Consider the following 18782-nt stretch of genomic DNA (forward strand, 5'->3'; position numbering starts at 1 on the left):
TGGCTTAGTCTCAAGAGGAGGAATAATGAAGGAACAGAATTTGGAATTGAGACAGAAAATATTTAATTGGTGAAAATGTCTGGTCATCCAATACTGGATGTCAGATAAGAATAATGTTAATTTAGCAAGAGTGGAGCAATCAAGAGTGATGGTGGTGAGGTGCTGCTGGGTAGCCTCAGAATACATATTAAGAGTAACATTGTACTTTTAGATGCTGCCTCCGGGGGGTGATGTGTGGATGAGAAACAGAAGGAAGGCCAAAGATAGATCTGTGTGCAACACTGAAAAGTAAAAAGGTGTTGGAGCAGAAAGAGAATTAATTCCAGGTGATACTCTGGTTGTGATTAGATAGATAATAGAATTAGGTAAACACAATTTTATGCCAAAACAAGAAGTGCAGAGGGAATGGAGGAGAATGGTATGGTCAACCACAACAAAGACTGCAGACAGGCTGCGAAGGACTATTACTTCAAAACTGAAAGATGTGAATTCAAAATTAAGAGAGGGGGAATTAGTTGTGAAAGAGATAAATATGGCTGTCTCAGAAACCACAACTTTGGAAAAGCACATTATTTGTAGATTCCAAAATTACTGGCACTTACGATTCAGTTGCTGGATTGTATACTTCACAGGAATTTAGAACTCTTCCAGATACATTGTTGCCTAAACTTCCCCCACAAACGTAGATGAGTCCTTTAGCCTCCACCATACCATGGCTGCACCGGGGTGTCAACATACTGGGTTTGGTATGCCAATTTTCTGTTCTGGTATCATAGCACTCAAACAGATACAAGGCAGAGTTTCCTATAGGAGGAAAGATAAATAATGAAAATGGCTAGTACCAATCAACTAGGGAGTGTGGTATGTTTTTATCTTATTTGCAGGCAATTTATTTTGCCAGTGTGACAATGCTATATTATACGTCAAGTAATTCAACTCGACAGATTAAAAGTACTCCTACCCAGAATGGAATAAAGAAATGTTTTTGCTCAAGTTAATGCTTTCACAACTTCAGGCTACAGCAGAGCTGGCAAATGTCTGCTGCAGCTTTCTTGCTTTTGACTTGCAGTAGAGGGGTAATGGCAAAAAATAATAATTTGAGAGAGAGAATTGTCACATATGTCTAAGAACCCACATTTAATGAGTATGTCCTATGGATCTATTAATTACAACACTCAGCAGGACACTTCACAAGAATATCAATTTAATATTTATACAACATGAAAAAAACTGGTGATTGAAAAATGGACTGATTGATTGAGGCATGGAGAATACACCAATTGGGGTGGCACAGTGGCTAGCTCGGAGGGTCAGTGTGGACTTGTTGGGCTGAAGGACTGGTTTCCACATTGTAGGGAATCTAATCTAATACTAATTGACTGAAGGGCTGATGAAGGGCTCTGGCCCGAAACGTCGAATTTCCTGTTCCTTCGATGCTGCCTGACCTGCTGTGCTTTAACCAGCAACACATTTTCAGCTGTGATCTCCAGCATCTGCAGACCTCACTTTTTACTACTAATTGACTGAAGCCCTGTTTTGTTAGTGGACTCTGATTGGTTAGGACATTGCCCTGAATAATGAAGAGCAAATGGCTGTCACCTACATTGTTGTGTTGTATATGCACTGTGTTTCACGTTCTCCGTCAGGAAAAACACCCTGTATATTAAACGTATGTAGTTTCCAATGCACACAAATACACTATACTAAGCATCCAACTGAATGTTAAATTGGTTGTCAGCCTAATTTTTCACACACTTAGCCATATGATAACACATTTCTTAGTGCAATTCCCTGACCAATTTAAAAAAGATTGGTAATAAACAAGCAAACAAACAATCAGCATTAATGGCTACATTTTTCACAACAATACAAATGCCAAGTAAATTTGACAACCAATTAGTACTCTTCTCTTATGCAGTATAAATGTTAGTTGTCCCCTTGAATTGGTATTCTTGCAAAACACCCTGATGAGTGCAAGACTAAAACTTCAACAAAATGTTTTTTTTCTACCAAATTTCAAATGGTAAAACCATCTGATTATATATTTGCCATATCACGTTTACAATGGAATTTTTATCAGGAAAAAGACAAATCATGCAAAATCTTCAGAAACCATTAATATTTATTCACGGTCAAAACATATAAAATGTTCTTGATGACCAATGAATAAAGCCAAGGATATCTTGTACCACTATACTTGACAGATCACAGGGTAACAAATATAAATTCAGGGCTGTTCTGTAGTAGCTGATCTCAGTTACTGCAACACATGAGAATAGAAGTAATATAACTGAATAATATTCCTAAATAAATGCTGTGATTTGTTTTGCATAAATTATCAATTTACAGGCCAATTCTGAAACGACGCTGACTTTATATTCTGTAGGCAGCAATAATGGAGAATAACAGAAGTACCTCGTTAGCTTTATGAATGTCTCAGGGTCACAATAATGAAGTAAATACAATAAAATTACATTTCTTTGTATATTCATCATACACAGCATTTCCCAATTAAAAGGACAGTGTAGTTTTAAACAAAAATATTTTAAAATCGAACTCTCAAACACAGGTTTTCCTAGAGGGTCAGCATGTATTGCTCAGCCTAATTGCCCTTGAAGGTGATCTTGAATCTTCTTTAAGTGAAGGAACTGTGAGTTAAGTCCAAGGTAGGCCAGTTTACGGATTGAGCTGATGTGTTTCCATGTACCTGCTGGGCTTGTCTTTCTAGGTGGAAGATGTCCTAGATTTAGGAAGAGATTGCAAAGAAGCATTGTTGATTTGCTGCACTACGTCACTAAATAAACAGTTAACTCACCTACTTCAGAGCCACCAGATGTGTAAATCTTGCCTTCTGCAGCACATGCTGCAAGACTATCTCGAGGTGTTGGAGGACCAAGCTTAGAATACCAGCTATCCTTAACCACATTGTAGCAGTCCATCCGTTTGATGGGGAAAAGCTGGGAACCACCTAATATGTACACAACATTGTCCCAGAAGACACACGCTGCATCTCGACGTTTCTCAAATGGACAACGAATATCCATCCAAGTATAATCCTGTGCAAAGAGTTATATCATTTAAGGAAACTATCTCCCAATTAATTGAATTTGACCAATTGGAGTAGTGCAAAACATAGCAAGAGCTAATTCATCTCACTTAAATTTGGCACATTACTCTAATAGCACCTGAAATGTTCAGTGTAATGGTAATATTTCCCAAAGATGAAAAGAAATTCAATTTATATCAGATTCTTGGCAAAACGATATCAAAAGTTAAAATACTTAGAACTAATCTTGCGGTAGCATTACACCCACATTTAAACATTTTCAAAGTGATCTGGAGCAACTATGTTATTTTAAAAATGAACAAGATATATCCCACATGAAATATGTTTTTTCTCCAAAGCAGCATGATAGAAACAACCCCACAAAAGGCAGTACAAGGCGAACCTCATATCCATGGGATCGTTTTCCGTGGTTTCAGTCACACCATTCCCCCCCCCAAACACCCTCAGATGTTTACCTTAGGATTAAAGTATCGACAGGATTGTGGCTGAGATCCACCGAACAATGCGATACGATAATCATGTTTCTTTTGTCGTGGTCGTGTACTTTCTCCCAACTCTTCTCTGTCCTCTGGAGACAGAAGATGATAGCGCATACCACCTTGATAGCAAAATTGTCCAGAATGAAAAAAAGTGTACCCAAAATATTCTGGGTGTTCAGGTAAGTAAAAGTAGTGTGTTTCAAAATCCATTTGGAATGTCACTCCCTGAAAAGGTCAAGGTGGCTTGAAAGACTTTCTCGATTGCCACACAATGTGCTTTCCCTCTAACATCAAAGGTTCACTTCAATGAAAATTTTCAAGACTATCACCTTACCCTTTAAGTGATACTTAGTTAAAATCTACAGCCAGATTTTATTTAGATTACTGGGTTGAGATTGCCTGAATTCACCCAAAACCAAATTATTGAAGACAAAATCATTTCCTGGGACAAAATGACAGTGATTTAGCTCATGTAACACCAGTTTCCAAATAAATATATTTGATTCAAGTGAAGTATATTAATGTGTTACATTACATTCTGGTCACAATAAATATTCAATGACCACCCTTGGATCAACATATTATTCCTATTATATCCAGCAACAATTTACTATTCTGTTGCATTATTGTGTATGATTTCGTTATGGTTTGGCTGCATTTATTACGCAGATATACTGAAGTAATTTATCTTTATCCTGATCAAAGCACAGTAAATACTCATTGAAAAAGGTCATTATGAAATATGTCAAAAAACAGGCTTAAGTAAATTTTAAATTTAATTATTTGAAAAAAAAAGTCCTAACCTTAGTGTTGTCATCTATACAGTACTAAAATCCACTTAGTTGAGAACAAAAGTTTAAAATAATCATATATTTTTCCACTCAAACTAAGAAAGGAATGATTTGGCAAAACTGATACTTACTAATAACCATTTTAAGACACTCTGGATTATCCTGTATGAGTGATTCTGCTTGGACAGTTTTACTCAAGAAATTCTTAGAGATTAATGGAAACCTGACTTTAGCCAGAATATCAACCATGTACTGCTGCCGATTGAGTTCATCATATTTTAACCACCTGACTGCTGCATCATAAACCTACAATGGAACAGAAATAAAACAACACAAATAAATAATTTGAAGAAAACTGATATACATGTTCAATGTATATATAAGATGAGAAACTATAAAATTTATCAAATTAATATTTAATTCAGCTTTCTCTCTACCTCTAAAATAAATAATAAGACATTAAGATGTTACAGAGAAAGCATTTTATTTTCTAAGCGATTTTGTATTCAGCTGGAAATAACATTAATAAATAGGTCTTCTCCCCATCTAATCCAACCTCAAACTCAATACTAATACATAATCACTGTTGTTGTCTGTCATAGTAACAACATTTGATTTTAAATGATTAGCAAGTTTACTTGAATAATGAGGGCTTCTGAAAGGAAATTGAATATGGCTGTTAGTACCTGGTCTTCTGCTCTAACTGTCAGTGCATCTTGTTTCAGCAGATGAGTTACTCTTTTAACATCAAGTTGTAAAAATTCATCAGTTTTGTAAACTTCAGTGAAATGCTGATGAATGAATGCATCTGCTGAAGTCTTGAGCTCTGGACAGTCAAGGCATTCTGCCAACACACTTATTCCTGTAAACAAAAACATGATCACACAGAATAGGTGATGGAATTGGAGGGATGAACTGATTCCTTTGCTCGTCCCGCTCTTCTACTGGTCATAGCATAACAAAGTTTGTACTTACAAGCAAATTTGCCAATTTTGTAGATACCAGATTGAATTTATTTCACTATCAGAAACAGGTCAGTCAAATAATAGCTAGTTCATTACAAAAACAAACTTTAGAGCAAAAAGGTTTATAGTGTGCAAATAAATCTCTCTTCTATTCCTGTACCTATAATCATTGAGGGAAATACCAAATGCACTCAGGACAGATCCAATATATTTCTCAGGACATTCCCAGACAATAGAGACATTGTGTATCATATTGATTCAAAACTGTACAAGCAATTCAGATTCTTCACTCAAGAACTAGGTTCAGAACTCCCTCAAAAGCCACTCTAAAATGGACCTCCTCAAACTCTGCACAAGTCCAAGTAATTTACTTTCCTTTCCTGGGTCTGCATTCCCCTAGACTTAGGGAACTGCACTACACAGCCTACCTGTGGTCAAGATTTCAGTTTATCCGTAGATAGATAGCTTCACCGAACTAATACTGCCTTTGGTTTCTTCAAAGTCTAATTCTATACAGCTGCACAAAAAAATTACAACACAAGGGCTTCCTCAATCCCCCTTCTCCTCCACTCAACTGTACTAAACTAATAATGGCTCATAGGATGAGTCCTGGGAGGAGAAACCTAACTGCTAAGAGTCTGCTAACAGGCACTTAGATTGCTTAAAACCACTATTTACTTCAGGACCCTTTCAGCTCTGACTAATTCTGACTATTTAGTAACTCATGAACTGTTCTGAGTAATAAGGCTGAAACATAAACAAGCCTTGCCTTTATTTCGAGGCAAAGTGAAATTTTGCAACAAGAACATATTGATTCCTGAAGTGTTACAATATTCAGTGATTGCTGGTTGACACGTACAAATGATACATGTCCTCTACTCCTGATGAAGGGCTTTTGCCCGAAACGTCGATTTTCCTGCTCCTCGGATGCTGTCTGACCTACTGTGCTTTTCCAGCACCACTCTAATCTAGACATGTACAAATGGTAGCAAAAGGATTTTAAAAAAAACAAATTTCATCACTCCGTAATAGGAAAATACTTCCCCAATCACAGATTCATCAACAATCCTCAAAATCTCTTCTTCAATTATTTAAAAATTTTTCCTCCAAAGGTTCAATTATTTTCTGCAGCATTGGATTACATGCACCAACACACCTCCATATAAGAGAAAATCATTCCAAACACTAAACCTTTTCAGCAACTACTTTAAATGTCGACTCCTTGTTGACTAATCAGGAGAAAATGACCAAAGAAAACAGTGTTTTGTTATCATGGAAAGAAAATTCTTCATAACTTTAAAAAACTTCAGTAGTTCTTCATACTCAGCTTCCATAGAAATAATCCCATCTCTCAAATCTCTTCTGTAGCGTGGATATTGCAGCTGCTCCCGAGTTGCAGGCCTTATCATATAACTCTTATGATTTTCACATTTCAGAATCATAACACTTTTATTTTGAATCATTTTCGAACTCTTGTAGTTTACACAGAGTGGTTCGTGTGTGGAATGAACTGCCAGAGAAAGTGATTGATGCAGGTTCAGTTACAATACTTAAAAGACATTTGGATAAGTTCATAAATAGGAAAATTTGAAGGGATATGAACCAAGTGCAGACAAGTGGGATTAGTTTAGTTTGCAAACATGGTTGGTGTGGACTGGATGGACTGAAGGCTCTGTTTGCATGCTCTATGACTGACTCTTTTCATAGTTTCATGCTATCAGTTTTTGTGCTCTACAGTTTATAACCTGTGGTTTAAATTTCCTGTGATGGAACATCAAAAACCACACACACTGCTCTAATTTTGGCTTTAAAATATCTTGTGCAAATAGCTAATTCATTAAACATTAAAATAATTAAAATTCCTCCGAGAAGATAAATGGCCTAGTCCTATTCCAGTCATGAATGACAATCACAGCCTAAATTAGCATTGCAAAATGATATGCTTAAATAGATTCATTTTCTTAATTCTGAGAGACCAGGTGTGGTGATGGAGCAAAGGGATTTGGGCATGCATCTACATAAAGCCCTAGAAGCTCGTGCACAGTTTGAAAATTAGCCAATAGATTGTTGGCTTTTATCTCATGTGGGCTAGAATACAAAAGTGAAGAAGGGATGCCCTCAGCTGTACATAGCTTTGGTTAGACCCATGTGGACTAGGAAATCATAGTTTAGGAAATCAATGCTCTCAAAAAGATAACTTCAGAATCAACACAATACCAGTGCCTGAATGGGTTGACTAATGTGCGTAGGTTGCACAAACTAGGGTTATATTCCTCTTAATTTTGATGAGCAAAGTGTAGTCTAATCAAGTTGTTAATGAAAGGATTCCAGGAGGGAGACATCTTATTTTCTCTGGGTTGCAGAATCCAAAACAAAAGGGCTTTTGTTTTAAAAGAAACAGCAGCTATGCCATTAGTAAAATTAGGTTTTCCACAGAAAGACAGTGGATACTTGGTTTTTTAAAAAATTCAAAGGCACTTTTTTTTTTAAGAAAGATGGGTATCAAAGGTAAATAATAGAGATACAGATCAGCCATGATCTAAATGAATGGCGCAACAGGTTCAAGGGCTGAAGGACTTTCTGCTAATCCAATTTATTGTCTTAAAAACTGGGTGGCAACTTCGGCCTCCTACCAGTTATGTCATTTTGAGATCTTCTGGGGTTTACAACTGGAGCTATGAATATTTATATGAATATGCATCAATTGCACAAATTGCAGAGAAGCCTTAAAGCATTATAAACCTACTCAGAACCAAATAATCAACACCTTTGCTTAGAAATCAAACCCTAAGTGTCACTCACATATTCTAGCAGGAACAATCAAAGTGCGGCCTCTAGCCAATCTTCCAATCCCTAATCTAATGGTACTCAGGGCAAATGAAGAGTCTGGTCAAAAGGTTCTTGCGACACAGTAGTAGTGTCCTTATCTCAGAGCCAGGAGGTTGAAGTTCAAATCCCACCTAACCTGGAGATGTGTCAAAGCATGTCCAAACAGGTTGATTAAAATAATAGCAAACTAGTTGAGTAATTCATTACAATCCAATATTTAATCCAATGGAAAAGAAAAGGAAACTGTCAACAAAAGATGACACTGCAGAAAATGATTTGGAAGTGATTTTCCTTAAAGAAGATTACCAAGGTCTCTATGTACAGCATTATTTGTCTTTACTCCTTGGTTTTAATTAGCTACCATAGAATAGAATCCATACAGTGCGGAAACAGGACATTTGCCTCTACAAGTCCACACCGACCCTCTGAAAAATATTCCACCCAGACTCATTCCCCCACCCTATTACATTATTCCTGACTAACACATCTAACCTCCACATCCCTGAACACTATGGGTAATATAGCATGGCCAATTCATCTAACCTGTATGTATTTGGACTGTGGGAGGGAACCAGAGCACCCGGAGGAAACCCACACAGACGCAGGGAGAATGTGCAAACTCCACAGTCACCTGAGCCTGGAAGCTAATCCGGGTCCCTGGCGCTGTGAGGCAGTAGTGCTAACCACTGAGTCACCAAGACAATATAGGAGAAATACATAGGACAAGCTTGTGAAATGAAAATAGTATCACTGTTACACAGTAGTTCCCTATTAATAAGGCTTTGCATAGATTAATTACATACCAAGACAATTTGAAGCATCAATTTGCTCTTTGAGGAATTCAACACACATTTTCTTCACTGGTTCAATCTGATACTGGTTTGCTGCATCCAAGAGAGATTGAACATTATTGCTGTTAACAGAGATCCTGCAAATACACATGAAATAATTGGAAACTATAAATGCAGTTTCTTTGATTCAAGCCTTTTATATTAAGTTTCTGTATTTCTTTCAGTAACAGCTTTGTTGGCATTCAAAATGCAATTTGATTGGGATTTAAAAATGAACCTTGTGCAATGTTACATAAAGAAGGCAGGAGAACAGCACCAAATGAAATAAACATTTGGAGAGCTGGTGTAAACATGATGGCCCGATGGCTTCATTCTGCATTGTAATAAATTTATAACTGTTGTCATTCCAAAAGGTGAGCTATATACTCACCATCCTTTTCAATGGAAGGTTGCGACAGACCAATTTTTGGACAAAATCAAACATTGATGAATTTTCAAGAGAACAGCTGAACTGAAAGCGTAGCATCAGTGATCACTAACTCCTATCCCCAATATCCCACTTTAAATGGATGAAAGAATAGAATAACAAAAAAAAAGAGGAGAGTAACCAGACCGTGTCAGATTTCCCCAAACAGGAGGCATGGCTTTCACTATTATACAATCACAGATCCACTTGTCCTCACCAACCAGACATCCTAAACTGATCTAGTCCCATTTGCCAGAACTTGGCCCATAACCCTCTCGACCCTTCCTATTCTTGCAAATCATATTCATGTCTTTTAAATGTTGTAATTGTAACTGCCTCCACCACCTCCCTTGACAGCTCATTCCATTTTACCAACAGGTCAAAAAAAATGTTCTCTCTCATAGAATAATCTATGACACTACATGAGTTTCCCAAAATTTCTGCTTATACTTGCACCATTTAAAACACAAATTACAACATGGAAACCTCAAAGATGGCATAGTAGCAAGAACCAGTCTCCTGCAACAAGATTTACAAGGGCCAAATTGAGCTCATACAACAAAACTGTCATATCTCACACAAGTCTCTCTACTCCATACTAAATCTTTACTAGAGAAGCTTGTATCCTACCACTCTGAATATTCTGTTCACTAAAGACTTACCAACAAGTTCAATGAACTCACTCCAAAGCCATATAGCAACAACAGTTGTAAGACACAAACTCCTTGAAAGAGTTGTGTGCCTGGAACTGGCAAATGTACAAAACAGTGCAAGGTGTCTTCCTGGTGGCTCATTCTGCATTACTATCCTCCATGAACACACTCTGCTTGCAAGAGGAGAAAGTAGAACAATAACTCATTCAATACAGACAAGTACAAATAGGACCATTAGTTGGCAGAAAACCTTCCAGATTCTCAATTCACATGAACTCAAGGCCAAAGGTAAATGATTTGCTTAATCTTGCACTGCTTCCTGCATAAGAAACATTCAAAAGAAGCCTGACAACATGAATGAATTCCTTTCACATATATCATGGGTAATGTACATGCGAACATAATCAAGAAATGGAATGATTAACTTAACATTGTAGGATCTTCAATATGAGAAATTCAAACAAAACTGAACTGGTCATAAAAATATTGTGGCTACAAGAGGAGGTCATAGGCTAGGAATCCTACAATGAGTAAGTCACCTCCTCACTATCCAAAATCAGACCACTATCTACAAAGCACAAGTCAGGAGTGTGATGGAATACTCACCACTTGTCTGGATGGGGACAACTCCAGCAACACTCAAGAAGCCTAACACCATCCAGCACAAAGTGGACAACTTGTTTCACATCACTTCCTCAAAGTTCCTCAAATATTCACTCCCTCCACTACTAACAATCAATAACAGTAGCGCAAGCCATTTACAAATACACTACAGAAATTAAATAATGCTTCTTAGGCAGCACCTTTCAAACCCACAATTACAACCACCCAGATGGATAAGGGCAGCGAATAAATGGGAACACCAGCATCAACAGGTTTCTCTCCACGCTACTCACTATCTGACATGGAAATAAATGGATGTTCCTTCACTGTCACTGGGTCAAAATCCTGGAATTCTCTCTCTCTCATAAGATTGGGTGTACTTACAACTAAAGGACTGCAGCAGTTCAAGAAGGTAGCTCACCACTACCTTCTCAAGGGAACCTAGGATGGGCAATAAATTCCGGCAGAGCCAGTGAAACCCACAATCCCTGAATGAATAAAAGAAAGGAATTTTATTCTACCATTCCACTGCATTATATTTAACTGTAAATCAGATTTTCAGATTGATTAACAAAGAGCTGTGGAAAAGTTTGTCTAGTTTCCCCAAGTTGAAAACTTAAAGGAAAAGATCACAACAACTAAAAGGTTAAACTTAAAAAAAGATACTAAAGGAAACATATACACTCACCTTGCAGTATATGCAAACTCGACCAACAGTTCAATTATGTCAGGTTCAGCATCTTTGAGTTCCACTTCATAAGATTTTGATTCAAGCATATTTGCTACCAGGGAGAGAGCAAACCATTAATAATGAACTAAATTATAGTTCAGCATGAGGAGTTTTAATAATCATCTAAAACTGTAAAAATAACTGGCAAAAACAAACTTACTGGTAAACATTAGATTGAAAAAGTGGCTGGCAGCTGCAAGCACTACTCGATGTGCTGGAATTTTTCGATCCGATACCACCAGAAGGACATCACACAAAAGCTTCTGAATAGAAAACACAGAAGTGAGTTCAATACGATAATGGAAAGAAATAAAAATTAATTCAATACAAAAGAAGGAAGTTGATTTGTTCAACCAGTCCATTTGGTGTTTATCTTTGATCAATACTATGATCCTAGTGATTAGCAGTACTGGACAAGCTCGATCCCAGATCTGGTTTCATTGATCATGTTTAATTTTTGTAGTGGGTTACCTCACTGAGCCTACCCACACAAGGCTGTCAATGTTCTTTAATGCGGAAAAAAAGAGAGTTAATTACACAAAATATTTTTAAAAGTCAAAGCTGTATACATGACAGTTTAGACATAAACAGCAAAACAATGTTTCAAATTGTCGCCCAACAACATCCTTTCATAATAATGAATCAAAGAATTGTTGACACTGGAAATATGAAGTTAAATAGAAGATACTGCCAAAACTCAGCAGATCCAGCATAATCTGTGGGAAGAAAGCAGAATTTATGTTTTAAGTCCAGTGATTCTTTATCAGTTCAATTAACTCTGCTTTCCTCACACAGATGCTGCCTGACCTGCTGAGTTTCACTAACAATTTCTGTTTTTGTTTCAGATATGCTTTCAATTCCAAAGAAGTATCACTCCTATCTTAACTCTTTAATATCTTTGAGAATGTGTATCGGGTATAAGCAGACATGGAAAGAGTTAAGTTCTGAGTTTTGTGAAACAAGAGATTCAGTTGAACATGACTTAGATCTGATAAGAACTTATAGTTAATAATGGGACACTGGAGGCAAGGGTAATGGGTTAACAAGGTTGAATAGCAGTCATTATGTAGAGCTATTTAACAATATTGGAAGCATTCAGTATGTAAGGTCAGTTTAACAAGGTGAAAAGTATTCATTATGTGAAGCCAGTTAAGGTTAAGAACACTTTGTGTAACATCAGATGGGTTGACCTTTGCTATTGACACTCACTGATTGTAATAGTCACCCAATCAATATGTATGTTGCCTTACCTTGATGCTCCTTCCTGTAAAATAACTATGTAATTCATTAAGAAACTGCTCTTCCAGAAAACTGGGGACTCATGTCCCTGTACACATGGGTTATCGTTTTCTCTCCCTCCAAGGCCCAGAATAAAGATGAAGGAGGTAAAACTATACTGTGTCTCTGAACGTTTTCCTTCCACTGAGGGAAGAAAACAGGATGACAACTTAACTGACTCCTCTGGGGCTACAAGGAAAGTTTTACAACTTCTTTCCTATTCTGATGGCTAAAGCTTCTTTTCAGTTCTGTCAACTTGAAAACTTCTATAGAAGCCCTCAGCTTAGAAACTTCACAAAATAAAACCATTCTACAAGGCTGACTGTTCTCCTCCACTGGTAACCTGATTCTTTGCTCGAAGGGAACTGTTCTTGTGAACTAAAGTTCAAGCTGAACTAGTTGCCTCTGCTCCATTTTTTCTGTCTGATGTTAACTGAGCAGTACAAAAAAGTCAATTAACATCACAGGTATCTTGCTAGGCAATTAACTGAAACATACTTTTCAAAAAATGTTCTTATGTCATTGTTCCAAATGACATTCTGATCTCTAGAAAAAGAAGTCATCTTCACAAAATTGAAATTAAAATTCACCTGCCTCTATTTAAAAATGAATCAAATTCCCAATTTATAACAATGTAAACCTTTATCAAGGTAATCACATGCCTAAACTAGTTTCTACCTGCTCTTATATTATCTTATCCTCTTTTAAAGGGGAGAGGTAAAGTATGAGAATTACGTATTAATATCATGTATTGAGAGTTTGGGGATTTTGGGCAGTGGCACTGAGTTTGGTCTAATTTTATGAATAGGTCTGATATTAATAAAAAAGGCTTAACTTGTCAGTCTTTTGGAGTCATGATTTTAAACCGGAGAACAATTGGCATACCTCGTAATACTGAGAAATTATTTGTACTATGAGACTTGTATGATCAAAGCATAACCATTGAAAGGCATTAGATTGATTTTTGATTTAAACGAATCAAGAATTAATTTTTCTCCGGGCAAGAACCCTTTAGACTGGAAAGCTTTTGGAGCAGTTTTCAAAAGACCTGGCTGGGACCAGATGAAAGAACACGGGAGAAAAGAAAGAGGTGGTTTAGAATAGTTAGGAAATAGCATATGTCAGCATAAGGGTTTCAATTTGAAAATTCCAGACGGGAAATGTTTGGTTAGAACTGCGAAGGGGCTACTGGAAGCTAAAAAAAATAAAGACCAGTTGTGTAGGTAGTCAAGGAAAATTCTCAAGACTAGGAATTAAAAGAAATACAAGTCAAACTTATTGATATGCTAGAGAAGGAACCTCTCTAGTATTTGATTACTCCAAAGTGATGTTGCTGGGATAGATGAGATTTTATTTTGCCAGATGTTTGAAAATTTTCAAATTATGTTAAAATAAATAGCTTGGTTTGTTCTATATAAGCTTTATTTATTTAAAGCAAAATCTGGGGCATGTTGCACTTGGATGTCAGTGAAAATGTGTGTTAAAATTAAAATCAACAAAATGCGATTTATCAAGCAGATTTCAATCTTGTATCTGACTTGTTTGGTAGTTACTTCAGCTAGGATGATAAAGGTCACACACAGTTATTGTATTTTACATATCATACAAATTTTGCACAGCAGTACATCTTGAGAGCGCTGCCCTTTTTCCTCAATTAGGTCTTTCCAACAGCTAGTTTCGACTAATACCTCGTTTACTTTGGTATTGTCATAGGCTGCATACAATTACATCAGGCACTGGTGGTGTTGCTGTACTGCTGTGTTAACATGAAAGTAACTTTTTAAAACATTTCATTCACAGGAATGTGAACTAGACCAGCGATTATCTGAGTGGCAGTGTTATGGACTAGGCCAGACCACTTAAAACATTCTTAAGCAAGCAGCCCAGACCATAAATTTGCAATTTGTTTCAGTAAGTGTTAAATAAAAATTACCGAGTGAGGTAGCTCGGTTGACTACTAGATTTTAAAACAAATTTATTCTCAAAATTACACAATGAAACACAAAGAACAGAATAAAGAATCCCTACAGAACCTAGTCTATCCAAACTAGACTTAATTATGCTGTTTGGAATACACACAACAGTCCCAATAAGCAGACCCCCTTAAAGACCAGTTTTTAAAAAAGGAACAGATGCTTATAGATTGAAGTAAGAGGGGAGAAAGAGAGAGAGTTTCCACACAGCTCACTGTTGAACTCCCAACTAGTTCTGGACTGAACCGCTCAACTAGAGAGCTGACCACTCCTCTTTCATTATACAGGTCACTTCTAAAACATGACCACTTTGGGCCAAAGTCTCATCTGTTTACATACAAACAAAAAGGCCTCTCCATATCCTTTAACCTCTATACCAAACCAATCTAATTGGCACCAGGAGCATTTTATTACCCATCTGGCAAAAAACCAAGGACACAGTATCCTTGAGAAAAGGAAGAGCTTTTAGAAAAAGGGACCAGCTTTGTGACAGGCAGTGATTAGTGGGTACTGTGAGGATCATTGTTTGGGCCCCAGCTATTTAGATATACATGAATGCTCTAAATGAGGAATAAAACGTAATTTCTCCAGGTTTGCAGATAACACAAAACTGAGTGTGAGGGTAACTGTGAGGAGGATGCAGAGATGCTTCAGTGTGATTTGGACAAATTGGGTGAGTGGGCAAATGCATGGCAGATGAAGTAGAATGTGGATAAATGTGAGGTTATCTATTTTGGTAGCAAAAACAGGAAGGCATATCTGAATGATGATAGATTGGAAAGGGAGAGGTGTAATAAGATGGTGTCTTTGCGTACCAGTCGCTGAAAGTAAGCATGCAAGTAGTGAAGCAGATAGATAGTATTTTGGTCTTCATTGCAAGAGGATTCAAATACAGGAGAATGGATGTTTTGCTGAACTTGCAGAAGGCCTTGCTGAGACCACCCATGGAGTACTGCGTGCAATTCTGGTCTACTTAACTGAGGAACAATGATCTGGCTATGGAGGGAGTACAATAAAGGTTTGCCAGTTCTGAAGAATGGTCACTTTTTGTTTACTTAGCAGACTGCTTCCTGGGATGGCATGGCTGATGTACAAAGAGAGACTTGATATTTAGGACTATAGTCACTGGAGTTTAGAAGAGTGAGGGGTGATGTCATGGAAACCTATAAAATTCTAACAGGATGAAACAGAGTGAACTCAGGAAGGATATTCCTAATGACTGGAGAGTCCAGGCCAGGGGTCACAGTTGAAGGATACAAAGTCCTTTAGGACTGAGATGAGGAGAAATTTCTTGACTGTGATTCTGGTGAGCTTGTGGAATTTTGCGCCACAAAATGCAGTTGAGGCCAAAACATTGAATATTTTCAAGAAGGAATTAGTTATGGTTTATAGGGCTTAAGACACAAAGGGTATGGAATGAAAGCAGAAACAGGATACTAAATAGGATGATCAGCCACAATCACATGAAAGGGTCTACTCCTGTTTCTATTTTCTAACTTCCCAGAACCAGTCCCAATGACCTAGGGATCTGAATCGCCAACCTATTTTCCCATCTCACCAGTCACATATTGATCAGATATATCCTGTTATTTTCACTCCTGTTAGCATGGGACACTGGGAGTTATTTTGACATTACTACCTTTGAGGTCCTACTTGTTTATTTTCATCCTAAATTCTTATGTTCTGCTTGCAGCGCATCATCCCCATTTTTAAAATCTATGACATTAGCATTGATACATACCATGAGCACTGGCTGTTTTCTAAATGGAGAGAAAATTCAGAAGCCTGAAGTACAAAGACACTTAGGAGTTCTCATCCAGGATTCTCTCAAGGTAAATTTGCAGGTTGAGTCAGTAGTTAGGAAGGCAAATGCAATGATGGTGTTTTTGAGAGGACTTGAATATAAAACAGGGAGCCTCAGACTCTAAGGCTCTGGTCAGACCACATTTGGATTGTTGTGACAGTTTTGGGGTCCATTATTTCAGGAGGGATGTACTGGCTCTGGAACATATTCGGAGGAGGTTCATGAGAATAGTCCCAGAAATGGAAACCTTAACACACGAGCAACATTTGACGGCTCTGGCGTTATACTTGGGGTTTAGAAGGATGAGGGGGGGATCTAGTTGAAACATACAGAATACAGATGTTTCCATTGGTAGGTGAGACTAGGATTCAAGGGCACAGCCTTAAAGCAAAGGGAGAAACTTCTTCAGCCAGAGTGTGGTAATCTATGAAATTCATTGCCACAGAAGGTTGTGGAGGCCAGGTCATTGAGTATATTTAACACAGATAGGTAAGTTCTTGAGTATCAAGCGCATCAAGGATTACTGGGAGGAAGCAGGAGAATGAGGTTGAGAAACTTACCAGCCATGATTCAATGGTGGAGCAGACCGTTGGGCTTGATAGCCTAATTTTGCTCCAATGTCTTATGGTCTTAATCTTCCCACTTCAGAAAACTTCTGCAGTGCTCTGAGGCATCTCTAACTCTAGCACCAAGGAGGCAATGTACCATTCTAGAGTTTCTTTTGGGATCATAGAAGTATCCATCCATTCCCCATACTATTGGGCACTTTATCACTCTTGCCCTGTCATTCTTCTTCCTTCCATCTTCTGTACAGGAGCCACCCATGATGCCATGGACTTGACTTCTGCTGCTATAGCCTGAGATGTTGTGCCTTCCAACAGTATCCAAAATGGTATATCTGTTACAGAGAGGGTAACAGCTATAGGGGACTCCTACACCACCTGCCTTCCTCTACACTGTCTGGTGGTCACCTGTCCCCTTCCTGCCTGTTTGATCTTTACCGGTGATATGGCCACCTCACAGGACATGCTTTCTTCAACTCTCTAATCATAACTAAAGCATCTCAGTGAATTACTTCAATTCCTACTGCCACACGTGCACCTCTTTTAAGCTCAGGATCCAACAGCATTTATGATGTCTCAACCTTGTGGCCTACCATGTTGAGTTATATACATCTGAGAGTCTGACTTTGGTGATAGATAAGTTGTTGGAAGTGATTCTGAAAGATAGGATTTGGAGATACAAGGAATGATTAAGGATAGTCAGCATGGTTGTATCAGGGAAACTGTGTCTCACAAATTTGATTGAGTTTGTTGAGTAAGCAACCAAGAAGATCGATGAAGGCAGAGCTGCAGACATTGTTTACATGGACTTTAGTAAAGCTTTGACAAGGTTCTGCATGATAGACTAATTAGTGAAGCTGGATCACATGGGATTCAGAGTAAGCTTGCCTGCTGGATACAAAATTGGTTTAACAGCAGGAGACAGATGGTGGAGGGTGGTTTTTTGGACAGGAGGTTGTGACCAGTGATGTTCCACAGGGATCACTGCTGGTTTCACCTTTGTTTGTCATTTGAACAAAATGATTTCAATGAGACTATAGAAAGCATGCTTAGTAAATTTGTGGACAGTCAAGAAGATTATCGAAGGTTACAAGAGATCATGATCAATTGGATCAATGGGCTGAAGAGTGGCATGTAGATTTCAATCTGGATAAATGCAAGGTATTGCATCTTGGTCAAACAAACAAAGGCAAGATTTACACAATTAAATGTAGAGACACCTTGGGGTTCAGGTACATACTTCTTTGAAGTTTACATCACATGAAGACAGGGTGGTTAAGACAGCAAGGTTAAGAAGTTTAGCATGCTTACCTTCATTAGTAAGAACTTTGAGTAAAAGGAGTTGAGATGTCATATTAAGGTTGTACAGAACATTGGTGAGGCCTTTCTAGAGTACTATATCCAGTTTTGGTTGCCCTGTTATAGGAAGGAGATTGTTAAGCTGGAGAGGGTTCAGAAGACATTTACCAGGATGTTGCGAGGAATGGAAGGTTTGAGATAATATGGGGAGGCTGGATAGGTTGGGATTTATTTTCCACACAGGAGGTTGAGAGATGACGTTGTAGAAGTTTATAAAATCATGAGGCACATACACAAGATGAATGGTAGATGTCTTTTTCCTGGGTGGGGGATTCAAAACTGGGGGCATATTTTTAAGATGAGAAGAGAAAATATTTTTGTTTTAAAACAGAGTGTGGTTTGTATGTGGAATGAACTTCCAGAGGAAGTGATGGATGTGGGTACAGTTACAACATTTAAAAGTCATTTAGACAAGTTGGTGACTAAGAAAT

The 18782-nt window shown here is 37.8% G+C and overlaps 1 protein-coding gene across 1 annotated transcript in view; it reads right to left on the bottom strand.

The window, feature by feature from the left end:
- klhl7 (kelch-like family member 7) overlaps positions 1-18782 on the bottom strand; it is a 32582-nt gene that overhangs the window by 11508 nt on the left and 2292 nt on the right. The window contains exons 2-9 of the mRNA XM_060824698.1: positions 11535-11637; positions 11333-11426; positions 8935-9059; positions 5024-5199; positions 4469-4643; positions 3523-3665; positions 2816-3056; positions 603-804 (exon numbers count right to left, since the gene is read on the bottom strand). Coding sequence (XP_060680681.1) covers positions 603-804; positions 2816-3056; positions 3523-3665; positions 4469-4643; positions 5024-5199; positions 8935-9059; positions 11333-11426; positions 11535-11637 — 1259 coding nt within the window. The remainder of the gene's footprint in view (positions 1-602; positions 805-2815; positions 3057-3522; positions 3666-4468; positions 4644-5023; positions 5200-8934; positions 9060-11332; positions 11427-11534; positions 11638-18782) is intronic.

Source organism: Hemiscyllium ocellatum, chromosome 5, assembly GCF_020745735.1.
Source record: "Hemiscyllium ocellatum isolate sHemOce1 chromosome 5, sHemOce1.pat.X.cur, whole genome shotgun sequence".
NCBI classification, from domain to species: Eukaryota; Metazoa; Chordata; class Chondrichthyes; order Orectolobiformes; family Hemiscylliidae; genus Hemiscyllium; species Hemiscyllium ocellatum.